At 36.8% G+C, this 12,603-nt stretch overlaps 1 protein-coding gene across 2 annotated transcripts in view; it reads left to right on the top strand.

The window, feature by feature from the left end:
- PLCE1 (phospholipase C epsilon 1) overlaps positions 1-12,593 on the top strand; it is a 146,309-nt gene extending 133,716 nt beyond the window's left edge. For both annotated transcript variants that reach the window (XM_026066683.1, XM_026066682.1), the window contains exons 26-31: positions 31-149; positions 1,194-1,322; positions 2,069-2,278; positions 4,174-4,335; positions 4,496-4,714; positions 5,885-12,593. In XM_026066683.1, coding sequence (XP_025922468.1) covers positions 31-149; positions 1,194-1,322; positions 2,069-2,278; positions 4,174-4,335; positions 4,496-4,714; positions 5,885-6,064 — 1,019 coding nt within the window. In that variant the 3' untranslated portion in view covers positions 6,065-12,593. The remainder of the gene's footprint in view (positions 1-30; positions 150-1,193; positions 1,323-2,068; positions 2,279-4,173; positions 4,336-4,495; positions 4,715-5,884) is intronic.
- Positions 12,594-12,603: the final 10 nt, after the last annotated feature.

Genomic DNA, 12,603 nt, shown 5'->3' with positions numbered 1-12,603 from the left:
ACTCACGAAAGGGTTTTTGTTCGTCTTTAGGCTATAGACATGTCCAGCTACATAACCTGCACAATGAAGCGTTAGAAATTTCAAGTTTGTTCATAAACAGTCGGAGAATGGAAGAAAGTCTGTCTGGAAACACTCTGCCTGCATCTGTGGTAATTTAATTGTATTTTTGTGAATGCCACGTATTTTTGTCTCAATGACTAAAATGGTCTGAAGAGTTTTAGGATCAGACTGTTCAAAGAAGTTAGGCCCCAAAACCTGCACATCTTTCAGAAGTATCTTGAAGCCCCAATCCTTTTGGGCTTCAGTGGAGGTTAGGTTGTCCTTCCTGGCTAAAACTGTGGGTGGGTACATCTTTTCAAAGTCTGACTTTTGGTATATTTAGGTATAGCACAAGCAGAGCTTCCGTGCTGGAGCGCACTCATGCATTCCTTTATGCATGGATCATAAACACTGCATTTGAGATGCACAAAAAAGATGCAAATCAGCAAAAACTATGTTTTGTTGGAATAGTGAGAATACATTTGAATTCTATTACAAAAGAAGATGGAGTCCATGTTTACATACACATATTTTTTTACACACACACACACACACACACACACACACACACACACACAGAGTAGCCCTTAATGATAGGCTACTTGTGTTTGTTTCAGCTTCTTTAAAGACGTATAGTACCACTTTGCTGATTATCCTAGAGTGTTGGATAAAACCTCCTGAGCTACTGAGTGTGCAGCAGATGTGCAGCAGGCATTAGCCTCCTGTGAATACAGGCCAAACTCTTATCTGGGTGAATTATTAAGGCAGAAAGGTTTGACTGGTTTGGAACATCAAACCAAGTTACTGATTTTTATCCAGTAATTTCCACATTGAACCAATAGCCTCAGTTCAGTTAGAATGCAGAGAGATGGTGAATGATGGAGGTCCATGATATTCTGCTTGTTCAGTGGTGGTTTATGTACCCTCACTGTAAAACTTTATTCCTATTTGAATTTTTCTTCTGCTTCAAGGTAGTGGTTTTCTTTTTGTTTTGTTTTTTCGTATCTTGGTCTGTAGTGTAAGAAAGAGCCCGGTATTAGTTGGGTAGCTTTTTCTGTCAAGGTCCTAGAGCTTGTGTGTGCAGTTTCTTTTAATGCAGCCTATAAATAATATGCCTATGTAGATCAGCATCCTGATGAACGTTGTCTTAACAGCTATTCAGCACAGCCGAAAGGAGAGCTGCCGTGGCTCACAAAGTGACCATTCATGGAATTCCAGGCCCTGAGCCTTTTACTGTTTTTAATATAAGTGCGGGGACCACAGCTGCACAGATGCTTCATCAGGTAAGTTGCCCACTGTATTGCAACCAGATTGCAAGAAGTCAGACATCATTTGTTTCCCTGCATTTCTCAAATGCAGAATCGTCGTAGCTTATTTATCACAGCCAGGAGTTATTTGAGTAATGTATTACTGTGGAATTAATTGCACTGTAAATGCAGAGTATCAGTGAAGTTTTCCAAATCTTGACTTCTGATAACGGGTTTTAAATCTTATAGCATATCCCCTATTAGTATTTTAATATTTGGGCATATGCATATGAGAAAAGAAATCTTTCTGACTGATGGAGCCAGCAGGCTGGAGTCAGCAGGCTGTCCTGGAAAAGGGCAGATTTTTTTCTGTGCAATTCTTTGAACTTGAGCATTGTAGGAATACAGAGTAAAAGTTAGAGGGCTAAGTTCATGAGTAGAAAAACCATTTCACTCAACAGGGATTGTTATTCCAGCAGTGGGAAAAGACTGTACTGTCCTGGGATTATGAATAAATTGTCTGGCCAGCCAAAAAGGACAGAAATAAGCTTAAATAGTACTGCCTTGTCTGGAATAGTTGAGCTGCTTGGCTAGTCTAAAGACTACATTACCCTGGAGTAAAATATCTGAGTAATAAATAGCACATCAGAAATCTTGCCTACACTGTCAGAATTGTTATTGATTTTTAAAGCTTTTTTATTCATATTCATTTATAACTACTAATTATGCAGTGTTTATATTTAGCCTTCTAAATGCTGTGTGTGTATTGTGGTCTGTCTTAGCTCTTGGCTACCACAAAAGGCACTGAGTCATGTGCCACAGACTATTTTCTGATGGAAGAGAAAAGTTTTATATCTAAAGAAAAGAACGAATGCAGAAAACCGCCATTCCAGAGAGTAATTGGTCCTGAAGAAGGGCTCGTGCAGCTTTTGAACAGCTGGTTCCCAGAAGAAGGATATGTTGGAAGGATTATCTTTAAAACTCGAGAGGAAGTAAGTCTGTTTTAGATAAATTGTTATTTACATAGGTAGCTAAAAATAGCTGTTAGGACCAGGAAACAAAAGAGCGCGATATTTATATCATTGCTTGGTGAATAATGTCAATGCTGCGTACATCTTTTAAAAACAAACATAACACTGACCGAGCACAACTAGCTTTAATACACCTCATTAAGTATACCTGTGGAACAGTAATTTGACTTCACTCAGCTCTATCATCAGCTCTCACTTATTCAACAATTGGATACTATTATTAGCTTCCTGTTGTAACTAACTGATTGATAGTTCCAATTTAATGTCAATCAAGATTTTGACATGATATGAAATTAATATAAGGAAGGGAGGATAGTAATTAATACCAGAGGATCACAGGTCACAGAACGCCAGGCCACAGTTATCAGCCAGTTTAGATGGCCGCAAGTTTGGTTTTTTGTTCAGTAAAATTGGAAAGGACTTTAATATTAAAGTACCCTAAAAAACTCAAACGATGGTGAAATTATCCATGGTAAGTTAGAATAGTGAAAGAGGTGTTTCTTTTAATTTAAGGTAGGAAGATGGTGTGATTACTTCAGTTTAAACTATGGGCAAAACATCCACATCTTGAATATATGCTAATGCTTAGGCTTGTGAGAGAGAATAGTCAAAAAAGTAGAAGACACCTGATGATCTAATGTTCAGAGGCACTACCTTTGACCAGTTCTGCATATAATATTGCTTGCTTAGTCTGAACACGGTAATGTATGTACACATATATTTATATATACAGATTTTACATTCACAACTAACAGAAACACCCAACACCTTTGCTTATGTGCAGACCCTTTGGAATGAAAAAAATATGCACGGCTTTATTATATGGTAAATTTACAAACCAGTGTTTTTAACTCTGCTTTTTGCTACAACTTCAATTTGACATATTATTTTATTACACAAAGCATTTTTTTTTTTTATTTCTAATCTACTCAAATGATTTTTGAATTTCTATTTCATTATTTAGAGCAGAAGTTAGGAGGTTAAAAACAGCAGTATACTTCATTCAGTTGACTACAAAACAATCTGCTAATGTGTGCAGCCACACTTACATATATTTTATATGTATTTTTATGTATATGTACGTATATATTTATCTATTTATATATAAAAAAAATATGTGTTACTGCCAGTCCCATTCTTTCAGAAAACATGGATTAAAATCTGTATTAAAATTCATGAAAATTATGCTGTAGTTTTGTCCTAGGATGCTAGTACAGCAAAGCATCATCTGTAATTTGGAGCCTTTCCGGAGATGGCAGCCGACTCAGATCTTGGAACTGGAAACGTAGCTGCCAATTTGCATGGAAAACCAAGGAGCGGGTCCATGTGTAGCTCATGTTTACATCTTATGAATTCAAGCTGTGTTACAAAGGGAGGAAGAGAAATGCAGAACCTGAGAGAAGGCGCAGGAAAACTGTAGTAATGTCATAGATCCTGAAAAGGGACCTAGAAGTAGCCTCGCTCTTGCTCCACATGGAAAATCGACTTCTTGGTCTCTAAATTCCTTTCTTTGTGCCAGAAGCCAGCTGTAGCACAGGGGCAAAGAGAGAAAAAGGATGCTTTGCACCATCTCCCATCTTAATGCCACCATTATAAAACAAAACAAATAATTTTGCATACATTAAGGAATTTCTTGCCTCCTGTGACGTATATTTAAGACCCTGATTTTAGAAACACAGCTATTAGCAATATAAACTTGACAAAACAGTTTATAGAGAAGATTTGCATGTAATGAAATAGAGCCAGGGCAACAGCAAAATCTCTGATTTCCATGAGTTAAAAAAAATCTTCTGTGACCCCCAGCAATTAGTTACCTCTCTGAACTACATAAGTTTGGCTCTCCTTTTTTTCTATAGAATTTAAATGAGAGAAACTTCTTTCAAGAAACAAAGGAAGATGCAACCATCAGCTCTGAGGATGACAGCTTCTTTGTTCAGGTGCATGATGTCTCCCCAGAGCAACCACGCACTGTCATCAAAGCTCCCCGCTTTAGCACAGCTCAGGACGTCATACAGCAGGTAAACAGCATGCTGGTGCCATTTAGCAGGTTCCCTAAGATGTAGGGTGGAGGCTGGTTTCACACAAGATATGTGTGTTTTGTTCTCAGCACTAGCTGAAGAGTCTGTCCAGTAACCGACTCACTCTGTGATAACGTCATCTCTTTCTGCTTTTAAACAGACTCTTTGCAAAGCCAAGTACTCTTACAGCATTTTGAGCAATCCCAATCCGAGTGATTATGTCCTGTTGGAAGAGGTGACAAAAGAGCCAGCAAACAAGAAGTCCTCAACGTCTAAACCATCTCAGAGGATTCTCTCCGATCAAGAGTGTGTGTTTCAGGCCCAAAGCAAGTGGAAGGGAGCAGGAAAATTTATCCTTAAGCTCAAAGAACAAGTTCAGGTAAAAGATTAAATACCTTGCTGCAGGCTTTATATATCGATGGTATGTGATCAGTTGTTTGACAAGAACATACTGTTAATAGGAGGGAGATGCTAAACAGTCAAATGAGATTTTGAAGTGGCAAAAAGGCTGACTTGATATGTGGTAGTAATGGAATTAATTAGTTTAAAAAAAAAAAAATCCACAAACTGTAGAATTAACAGAAGGCTGTAAGCTAGCCTCCAAAAACAGTGTTAAGAGAGCCTGCATTTAACAACTCAAACATTTTAGCCTGAATATAGTATGAAACAATTTTATAAAGCAGAGCCTCTTGCTGCTGTGCTTTCAGAGCCAAGCTGCCACCTCTCGTACTTGTATGACCAGCTGGTACTAGGGACTCGGTACCTCTGCTTGACATTTTTATCAATATTTATTCAAGCTTAAGATCAGGCGGTAAATAAAATCTTACAGGAGATGCCTCAGCATTTTACAGGATGGGGGGGGGGGGGGGGAAGGAGACWACAACAAAAGGCAGAGTCCTATTTTCCCCGCACCTCCATTAGTTTCTTCATTGCAAAACTGCATCAGTTGCATCCAGCAACATGATTTTCTCACAGCCTGCAACTCCCATGACAACCTTTATCTTTTGCTACCAGCTTTCTAATTTTTGAAATCTTCTGGCTGTGGTGCCCTGCTTCCCATCAGAGTAAGACAGGAATATTCAAATGGGCAGAACTTAAAAACTACTGGAATAAGGTCCCCTTTATTCTTATCCACTGAAAAAATTGTTCTGTTGCTTTATCTCAGGCTCAGGAAAATGGAAGGATTGTAATACTTATCCACATGGGGAAGTAACTGCATTCTCCTTTCCAGAAGATGCCATGAATCCATAGCAGCTGTTGCTTTAAAGTAACAGTGTCGTGAGCACAGATTTTATAGAAGTTTATACCAAATTTGCTAAGCATAGTCTTAATCTTTGACAACACATAATTTTCAATTAATTTGTTTATTCAGAACAATCAGAAAAATGTGCTTGGCTATGAAAGCACAGCTGCGCTGAATTTGAAAAGTCAGGCCTGCTTAGAAAAATCTTGTTTTCATATTAAATTCCTGTATTTTGCAGCTTTATTAATAGCTTTGCAGTCTATTAAACTAGTCGTGCAATGTTTTTTCTTTTCATTTTTTTAACAGGCAGCACGAGATGACAAAAGAAAAGGCATTTCCTTTGCCAGTGAACTCAAGAAGTTAACCAAGTCAAGTAAGCAGTATCGGGGATTTGTATCACCACCTCTGCAGGTCTTGCCAGACAGTCCACAGAGCAAGGATGAGAGGTCTGCATGCAGTTTGACTTTCAGCGACATCATGGAGTGACATCCACCACTGCCCACAGTACAGTCTGTTCAGGTATGGTACTTGCTTTTGATTCCAACTCTGAGCAGTCATTTAATGCATAATGTACAGTGTGTTTCTTTCAAAGATGTGGTTGGGTAAACCACGGTGAGGTACAAGGGACGGAAAGAGCCATGAAAACTTTTATTAGTGGTGTGCACAGACACAAGTACCTGCATGTACTGGTAGTCAATAAGATCTCAAATTACTTACTATGACATTTACTAAAGTGAATCCAAATGGTATGAAAACTAGAATTTTACTCTGCCTTTCCCCATTTAAAAAACAAAACCAGAATGTTGCAGCCTATTTTATTTTACAGTATGTATTTTAAACAACTAACTGCTTAGTTAACAACATCCTGTTATTCTTTTGCTGTGAGCCAACATAAATGGAAGCATCCAGTGGAGCTTTTGGTATTGTTACATTACATGCATATAATAAAATCACTGGGATTGATGATCTCTTTTCTAGCTGAAACAAGTTTATGCTTTTAATTTCTCCCTATGTGGAAATTTTGCCACAAATTTTTAAACATTTTTACTATCCTTTCTCTATTTCTTTAGTTTCTTCTATCTTGCTTGACTTTAAATAACAAATGAAATAAATACACAACATAGGACTGTCCCATTTATATAAAGATAATGCATCCAACTTCTTGCCTACTGATTTACACTAACCAGAGATTTACATAATGCTGCCTACTACAGCACTGAGATATCATCTGAGAAGTTACAGCTTGTTATAAATGAATAAGAAATCTTCGGTGGTGTTAATCCCATCTCACATATGATGACTTTTAGGAGGTTACATTTCCTTTCCACATATACTCAATTATCAAAACATTATTTGACATGCATTGTCATACTATTGATAAATTATTATACTGTCAGAATTCAAATAATATCAATATCATTTGCAAAATATTTCAAATATGGACAAATTTGGTATCTTCTTTCTAGGTTACTATAAAAACCCTAAATCATCAAAAAAACTGAATTCAAGGAAAGCAAAGTAAATAATGGAAAGATCCCAGAACATTCCCTCTTCTTCTGCATTTGTTCTTTCATTTTGTTGAGAACTGGAATTTACATCACTGACGCCTTCTGCAGTGCCCTTGGAGAAACCCGCTGTGGTCTGAACTGGTCAGTAATTGTGCGGCCTGTGCTACAGATGCTTAATCCAGACAGTGCTTCTGGATTCACACACTCGCTCTGGGAATGCTAAGTGGGATGGTGTAGATTGGAAAGATGCCTGTCACCTATCGGAAGATTCCCTTCTTCCCATTTATTTTCACATCTGCAGATTCTCAGTAGGCAGATGAAGCAGTTTCCTTGGACTGTATGTTGTAAACAAACATGTCCCCCCCCCCCCCACCTTTTTGTTTTAAAAAGATAATTTTAACTAGTTGCCTCAAGGGAAACCGAAGGCAGAGAACTAGAACCAGAGTATTATGTGTATTATATTAAAATAATGCACTTTTACCTAAAGATTCCTGTTAAACACTGTGTTAAGTGATTGTAAAGAGATTTAAATATATTGTAACTTCCTTGGCATATCAGTTTAACTTTGGTGAATATACACAAAATGCTCAAATTATTTATGGTTTATCTACTTTAACAAAATAATGTACAATAATAACTAAATACACCTAACTGGTAGTGATCCTTTGACAAGAAACAATATTTTCTTCTTATAAATTCTAGTTTTCCAGACTTATGTTTAAAGAAAGAATGAATATTTATTATCATGTTCCAAAGTATGTGCCATTGTATAATATATTTATCATATACTACTTTTTAGAAACTGCAGAATTTTCACCTCTCTCTGGATTTAGAGGAAAAAATATTTAAACTTTTCAGGTCGTTTCTTTTCAGCTAAAAAAAGTTAATATCTGAAACTGACCAAACTTAAACAGTGTACTGAAAAATGTAATTAACATTTCAAAATTTCACATTCAAAATACATTTTTCCATAAATCAGAAAATGTCTATAGCTGTTTTTTTACTTGCCTCTTAAACCCAGAGAGTATGAGGAACTCTTACACTATAACTCCTGACATTTTTGTTTACATAGAAACACTGTTGTAAAGTTTTGTACGTGTTTGCTGAATTTGTCTTTTGAAGTTTCAATTAGTTATGGCTGTCTTTTTTTCCCCCCTCCGTGGGAGTTATTGTTGTGCTTAGTTACTTAAAACAACCCCTCCCAATTTACAGGGGCACAGGTGAAAAGCCGTCCCTCTCCTTTCCCACATGACCTCTGTCTATCTACCTGTGGTGAACACGTTGCTCAGGCCAGGTTTTGTCTCCCGGCAGCCCACCCTGAACAAAGCATTTCAGTCACCTGGTGCAAGTAACTCAAGCAGTCCATGAATGCAGGCGGCGACTCCCCAGCAGCATCAGTGCTCAAGCACAAACAGCTGCTGCTTCTAGGAGAGAAGCTGTATCGGGCAAAGGATAAAACAGCAATGTAACTAAATGTTTACTTTTGCTAGTCAGTGCAAGGAGGACAGGGAAAGGAGTTACAGACAGTAGTCCTGTAACAACCAAATAAATAGAGAAATAATTAGCGAATAAAGAAAAAAAGAAAGCAAAGTCGTTAATTGATTTATAAACAAGCAGGCAGAACCTACATTGTGTCACCAGAAGCTATGAAGTCTAAGTATATGCTAAGGAAAATTCCTACAAAACAATCATTACCAAAGCAAAAAGTGCCCCCTTGAGGTCACTTCAGCTTTCAGGAAAAATAACCACAGACTAAAAAAAAAATCAAATCTCCTTGTGGCATATCCTGGAGGCCATGCACTTCCCACTGCTAATCTTCAGTACTGATGTAGCAAAACAGCATTTTGCAATTCAACAGTCATTTTCCCACTCAAAAAAAACCCCAGCCACCTTGCAGCTCAGCCGCTTCAGTCATAGTACTGTTCTGGCAAGCGTGTAAGAAGTTAGATATCCGGATTTTTCCTTGTCTGAAGTTATTAGTTTAGATTTCCATTGCAAATGATTATGGCTAACGTTTTCAAAAGTGACTCATCCAAGACTCTATACAGTGCTGCATTTAAATGGATTTAGGTACATTATTTGTTTGGCTACTATATAAAAAGCCTGAGTCACACCAGTCTGTACACTTAGAAATCCAGAAATGAAAACAAAATTAATCTATCTATCTGAAGGTAAACGAGTGACTCTTAAAAATGCTACCCAAAAGCTTCAAAATCTGTTGTTACCTCTGTGTGCGTGTGTGTTTACTGGCCAAGTGAACAGAAATAAGCTGTTCATACAATGGCCAGGCTTGTCTTGACAAATTTTAACTGCAGCGTACCCAGCCTCTCTAAAAATGAGCTATGTGCCCTTCCCTGCCATGGCACATGCATAATGCCAGACTGATACCGAATAAAATGTTAAAAGTGACAAATTATGCATAGCTTTATATGCACAGTTTGCTTTGGGAAATATTTACATTGACCTACTGCACAATTCAGCTAATGCAATTTTTTTTTCCATGCTCTAAAGAATTTTTCCTTTCAGTGTTTTTAACATTCTAGAAACAGCATTTACTTTCCTGTACAGTTTGCCTGTACCTATTTAGCAACTTTTTTTTTTTTAATATTCAGCAGCACTGAAAATAAAATTTTTAACATCACCTTCAGTATCCTAGAAGTCTGGGAGACGCTGGCTAATTCATTAGGGAGCCAACCAAGCAAGTTTTCATACACGTCATCATCCACTAATGGTTTTCTTTCACACTGTGTTTTAAAAAAAAAAAAAAAAAAAAACTTGGGAAAGTAAGGGACAGCTGTAGCCCTGTTACAATGTGTAAAGCAGCTCTAATACTAGCCTGAAGTCTGGCAGCAGTTTAAAAAACAATAGTTTGTACTATTTCTGCTAACACAATAATTTTCTAGTTGTGGGAACAGTTTATGAATAGAGATACCTGCCTCATCAGTCAAGGTCTAAGCTGCTTTTTTTGCTGTTCATCACAGTGAAAGGAAACTATGTGGCTTTATAGGCATTTAGAGGTTTGTGAGGCTAATTATACTGTTCAAGTATTTTCATTAATGTACATATATCAGTTAATCAGTTTTAGAAAGCTTCTAGGTATTGGTAAACATCAGAGTAAATTCTTTTTGTTGGTGCAATGTGGTTCATTTTTGGTGAAGACAGAAAGGATTACAGTATCCTTCCATTTGCATTGGTTCCAAATATCCTAAAAATGAAAATAAAACACTAATTAAAGCATTAAACAGAGGGTTTTTGTTAACTTTTATGAAAGCCCAGTTAAATAGATTTCATGTGCTGAGTTATTATTCTAATAGGAAAGTTTATCCTGCTTATCCACAGATTTTCTTGCTGCAGGAAATCTGTCCACAGATTCCTAGGACAAGACTGACAAAGTAACTTTTGTCCCTTTCCATGCTTTTGGCTGGGCATAGACATCAATTATGAAAAAAATACATTCATTTTTCACATTACAAACTATTTACAGGAAGCAGCTTCCAGGATAAAGTTTGAAAGAAAGGAATGTAAATAATCAACACCTTCCAGAAGCGCGCAGTCTCTGAGTGGTAGCAGGCCTCACTGAACAGTTTGCATGGGGAAATCTCGCACCCCGTTGCCTGTGGGCCATACAGAAGTATTTTATTCTGCACTACTTTCAAACCACTGTTACTTTTCTACCAATGTCTTGTATTTCTCTGCGTAGCATGTGCTGCTTGCAGTGCTGTGACTGTATGGGACAAAACTCGGGCAGCTGTGGATCCTGGCCCCATTGCAGCACTATTCCGTTTTCAGGAATTGAGGACGCCAGGAGGTCATCAGTAGAGTCCGAAGGGTTATCTGTCTGTTTTTTTAACTGTTAAATCTGGGCTCAGTATGATACAAAAATACTGTCTCATTTTTTATTTTTAAAATGTAGTCACTTTTTTATCTTTATTACTATGAATATTGCTAGATGAAGTATCTCAATAGCCACGTTTTGAAAGCAGTCTGCCTCTAGAGATCACGTTTTAAAGAATTAAAGACTTTAACGTGGATGTATCTAACTACCTTAAAAACACATCCTCTTTTATTTATCGTTTGCCTTTACAAAATAAGAACTTGCTGGCAGATTTACATTGCAGTAAAAGGTTGAGTCTGCAGCTTCTGAAACCGAACTGTTTATTCTGCTCTAGCTCTCAAAATGCTACTAAGCTTCAGCTAACACTGTTTCTTCATCACCTGCCGTTACTAGTCCACTATAAAATTCAGTTTACTTTTAGGGTAGCCCACTCAATGTAACGATGGTGAAGTTTTTTCTGACTGTGATAAATATTTTGTAACTGCAATAGTGCTAGACATTTGGCAGAATTAGCAAAATAAACACAAAAATAAATAGCAGTAAATAGATTTCTCTCCCATACACATATAGGATATTTCAGAATGACTTATTAGTTGTACAGTCATCTTCCTCTGCCTCTTAAAGCATGTCAAAGTATTCTGACAATGCAACATCACTATGTGCCAGTCTTCACATTGTTTTGAAATTATGTAAAATGTACAATTTTAAAAGTGACCTTCCACCTGGAATATTTTCTCTCTGCTGACTTGAAGAATAAACTTGTATTTGTATATGTTGTAAAAAAAATAAATGGTTTAAGATGTGGACTCTGTTTCTGCTTTCCTGAACTGACAAAGTACTGCTAAATGACCACCTTGGAGTTTTTCAGAGTTTAAATCATATCCATCTTTGCAATCACTTAAAAACTAGAATAGTCAGAATTAGTCAAAAGCTATGGGAATGCAGTCCTAACCAGTCAGAAACATGTGGAAGATGCTATTTATTCATGTATTACCCAGTAGTATTATGCAGGTTGTTTTGTAATCCACATAGTAAAACATGTATTTTCTAATCCATTAATGGACAGATGCCTATTCCAAAAATGTTTGTGAATTTATGTTTAACTACTCAGGATTAGGTGAACCAGTCTTAGTGATACTAAAAACACTTATTAAAAACAAAGTAAATTATTGCTAAAAGTATCTAAGAACCTTAAATCAGGATAAAGGACTAACTTTTCTAGATAAAAAATAAATATTTTCTAATTATTGTAAGGCTGTCAGTCCCTTGAACAAATGCTTTGCACAACTCACAACATGCATCATTACCACATCACACACTAAACATTAAAAAACATCCCCTATACAATGGAAAACATAAAGCTAATTCTCATTTTGAAGTTATTATTTCATATATTTTACTTACTGTTTGCAAAGCCAACATGAAACTGAGCACAGATTCTGAGGCCACCAGACTGACCAGCATTTGGGGAATGGGGATAAAATTGTATTGCCAAGATTAAAAGGTTTAAAATCCTTACCTTGAGTTTGTCCGGTATTCTTGACAGGGAGGGCTTACTGAAGGCATTCAATAGACTTGTAGAAAATTCAATTATCGAGTTATTTCAGAACTGGAATTTAGTAATCTCAATTTGCTAATAAATACCAAAGAGATTTCATTGGGAAAAAAAAAACATTAAAGTA

Source organism: Apteryx rowi, unplaced genomic scaffold, assembly GCF_003343035.1.
Source record: "Apteryx rowi isolate R43461 unplaced genomic scaffold, aptRow1 scaffold_246, whole genome shotgun sequence".
Classification (NCBI taxonomy): Eukaryota; Metazoa; Chordata; class Aves; order Apterygiformes; family Apterygidae; genus Apteryx; species Apteryx rowi.
The sequence above is the reverse complement of the archived record's forward strand: the minus strand, read 5'-3'. Positions and strand labels throughout refer to the sequence as shown.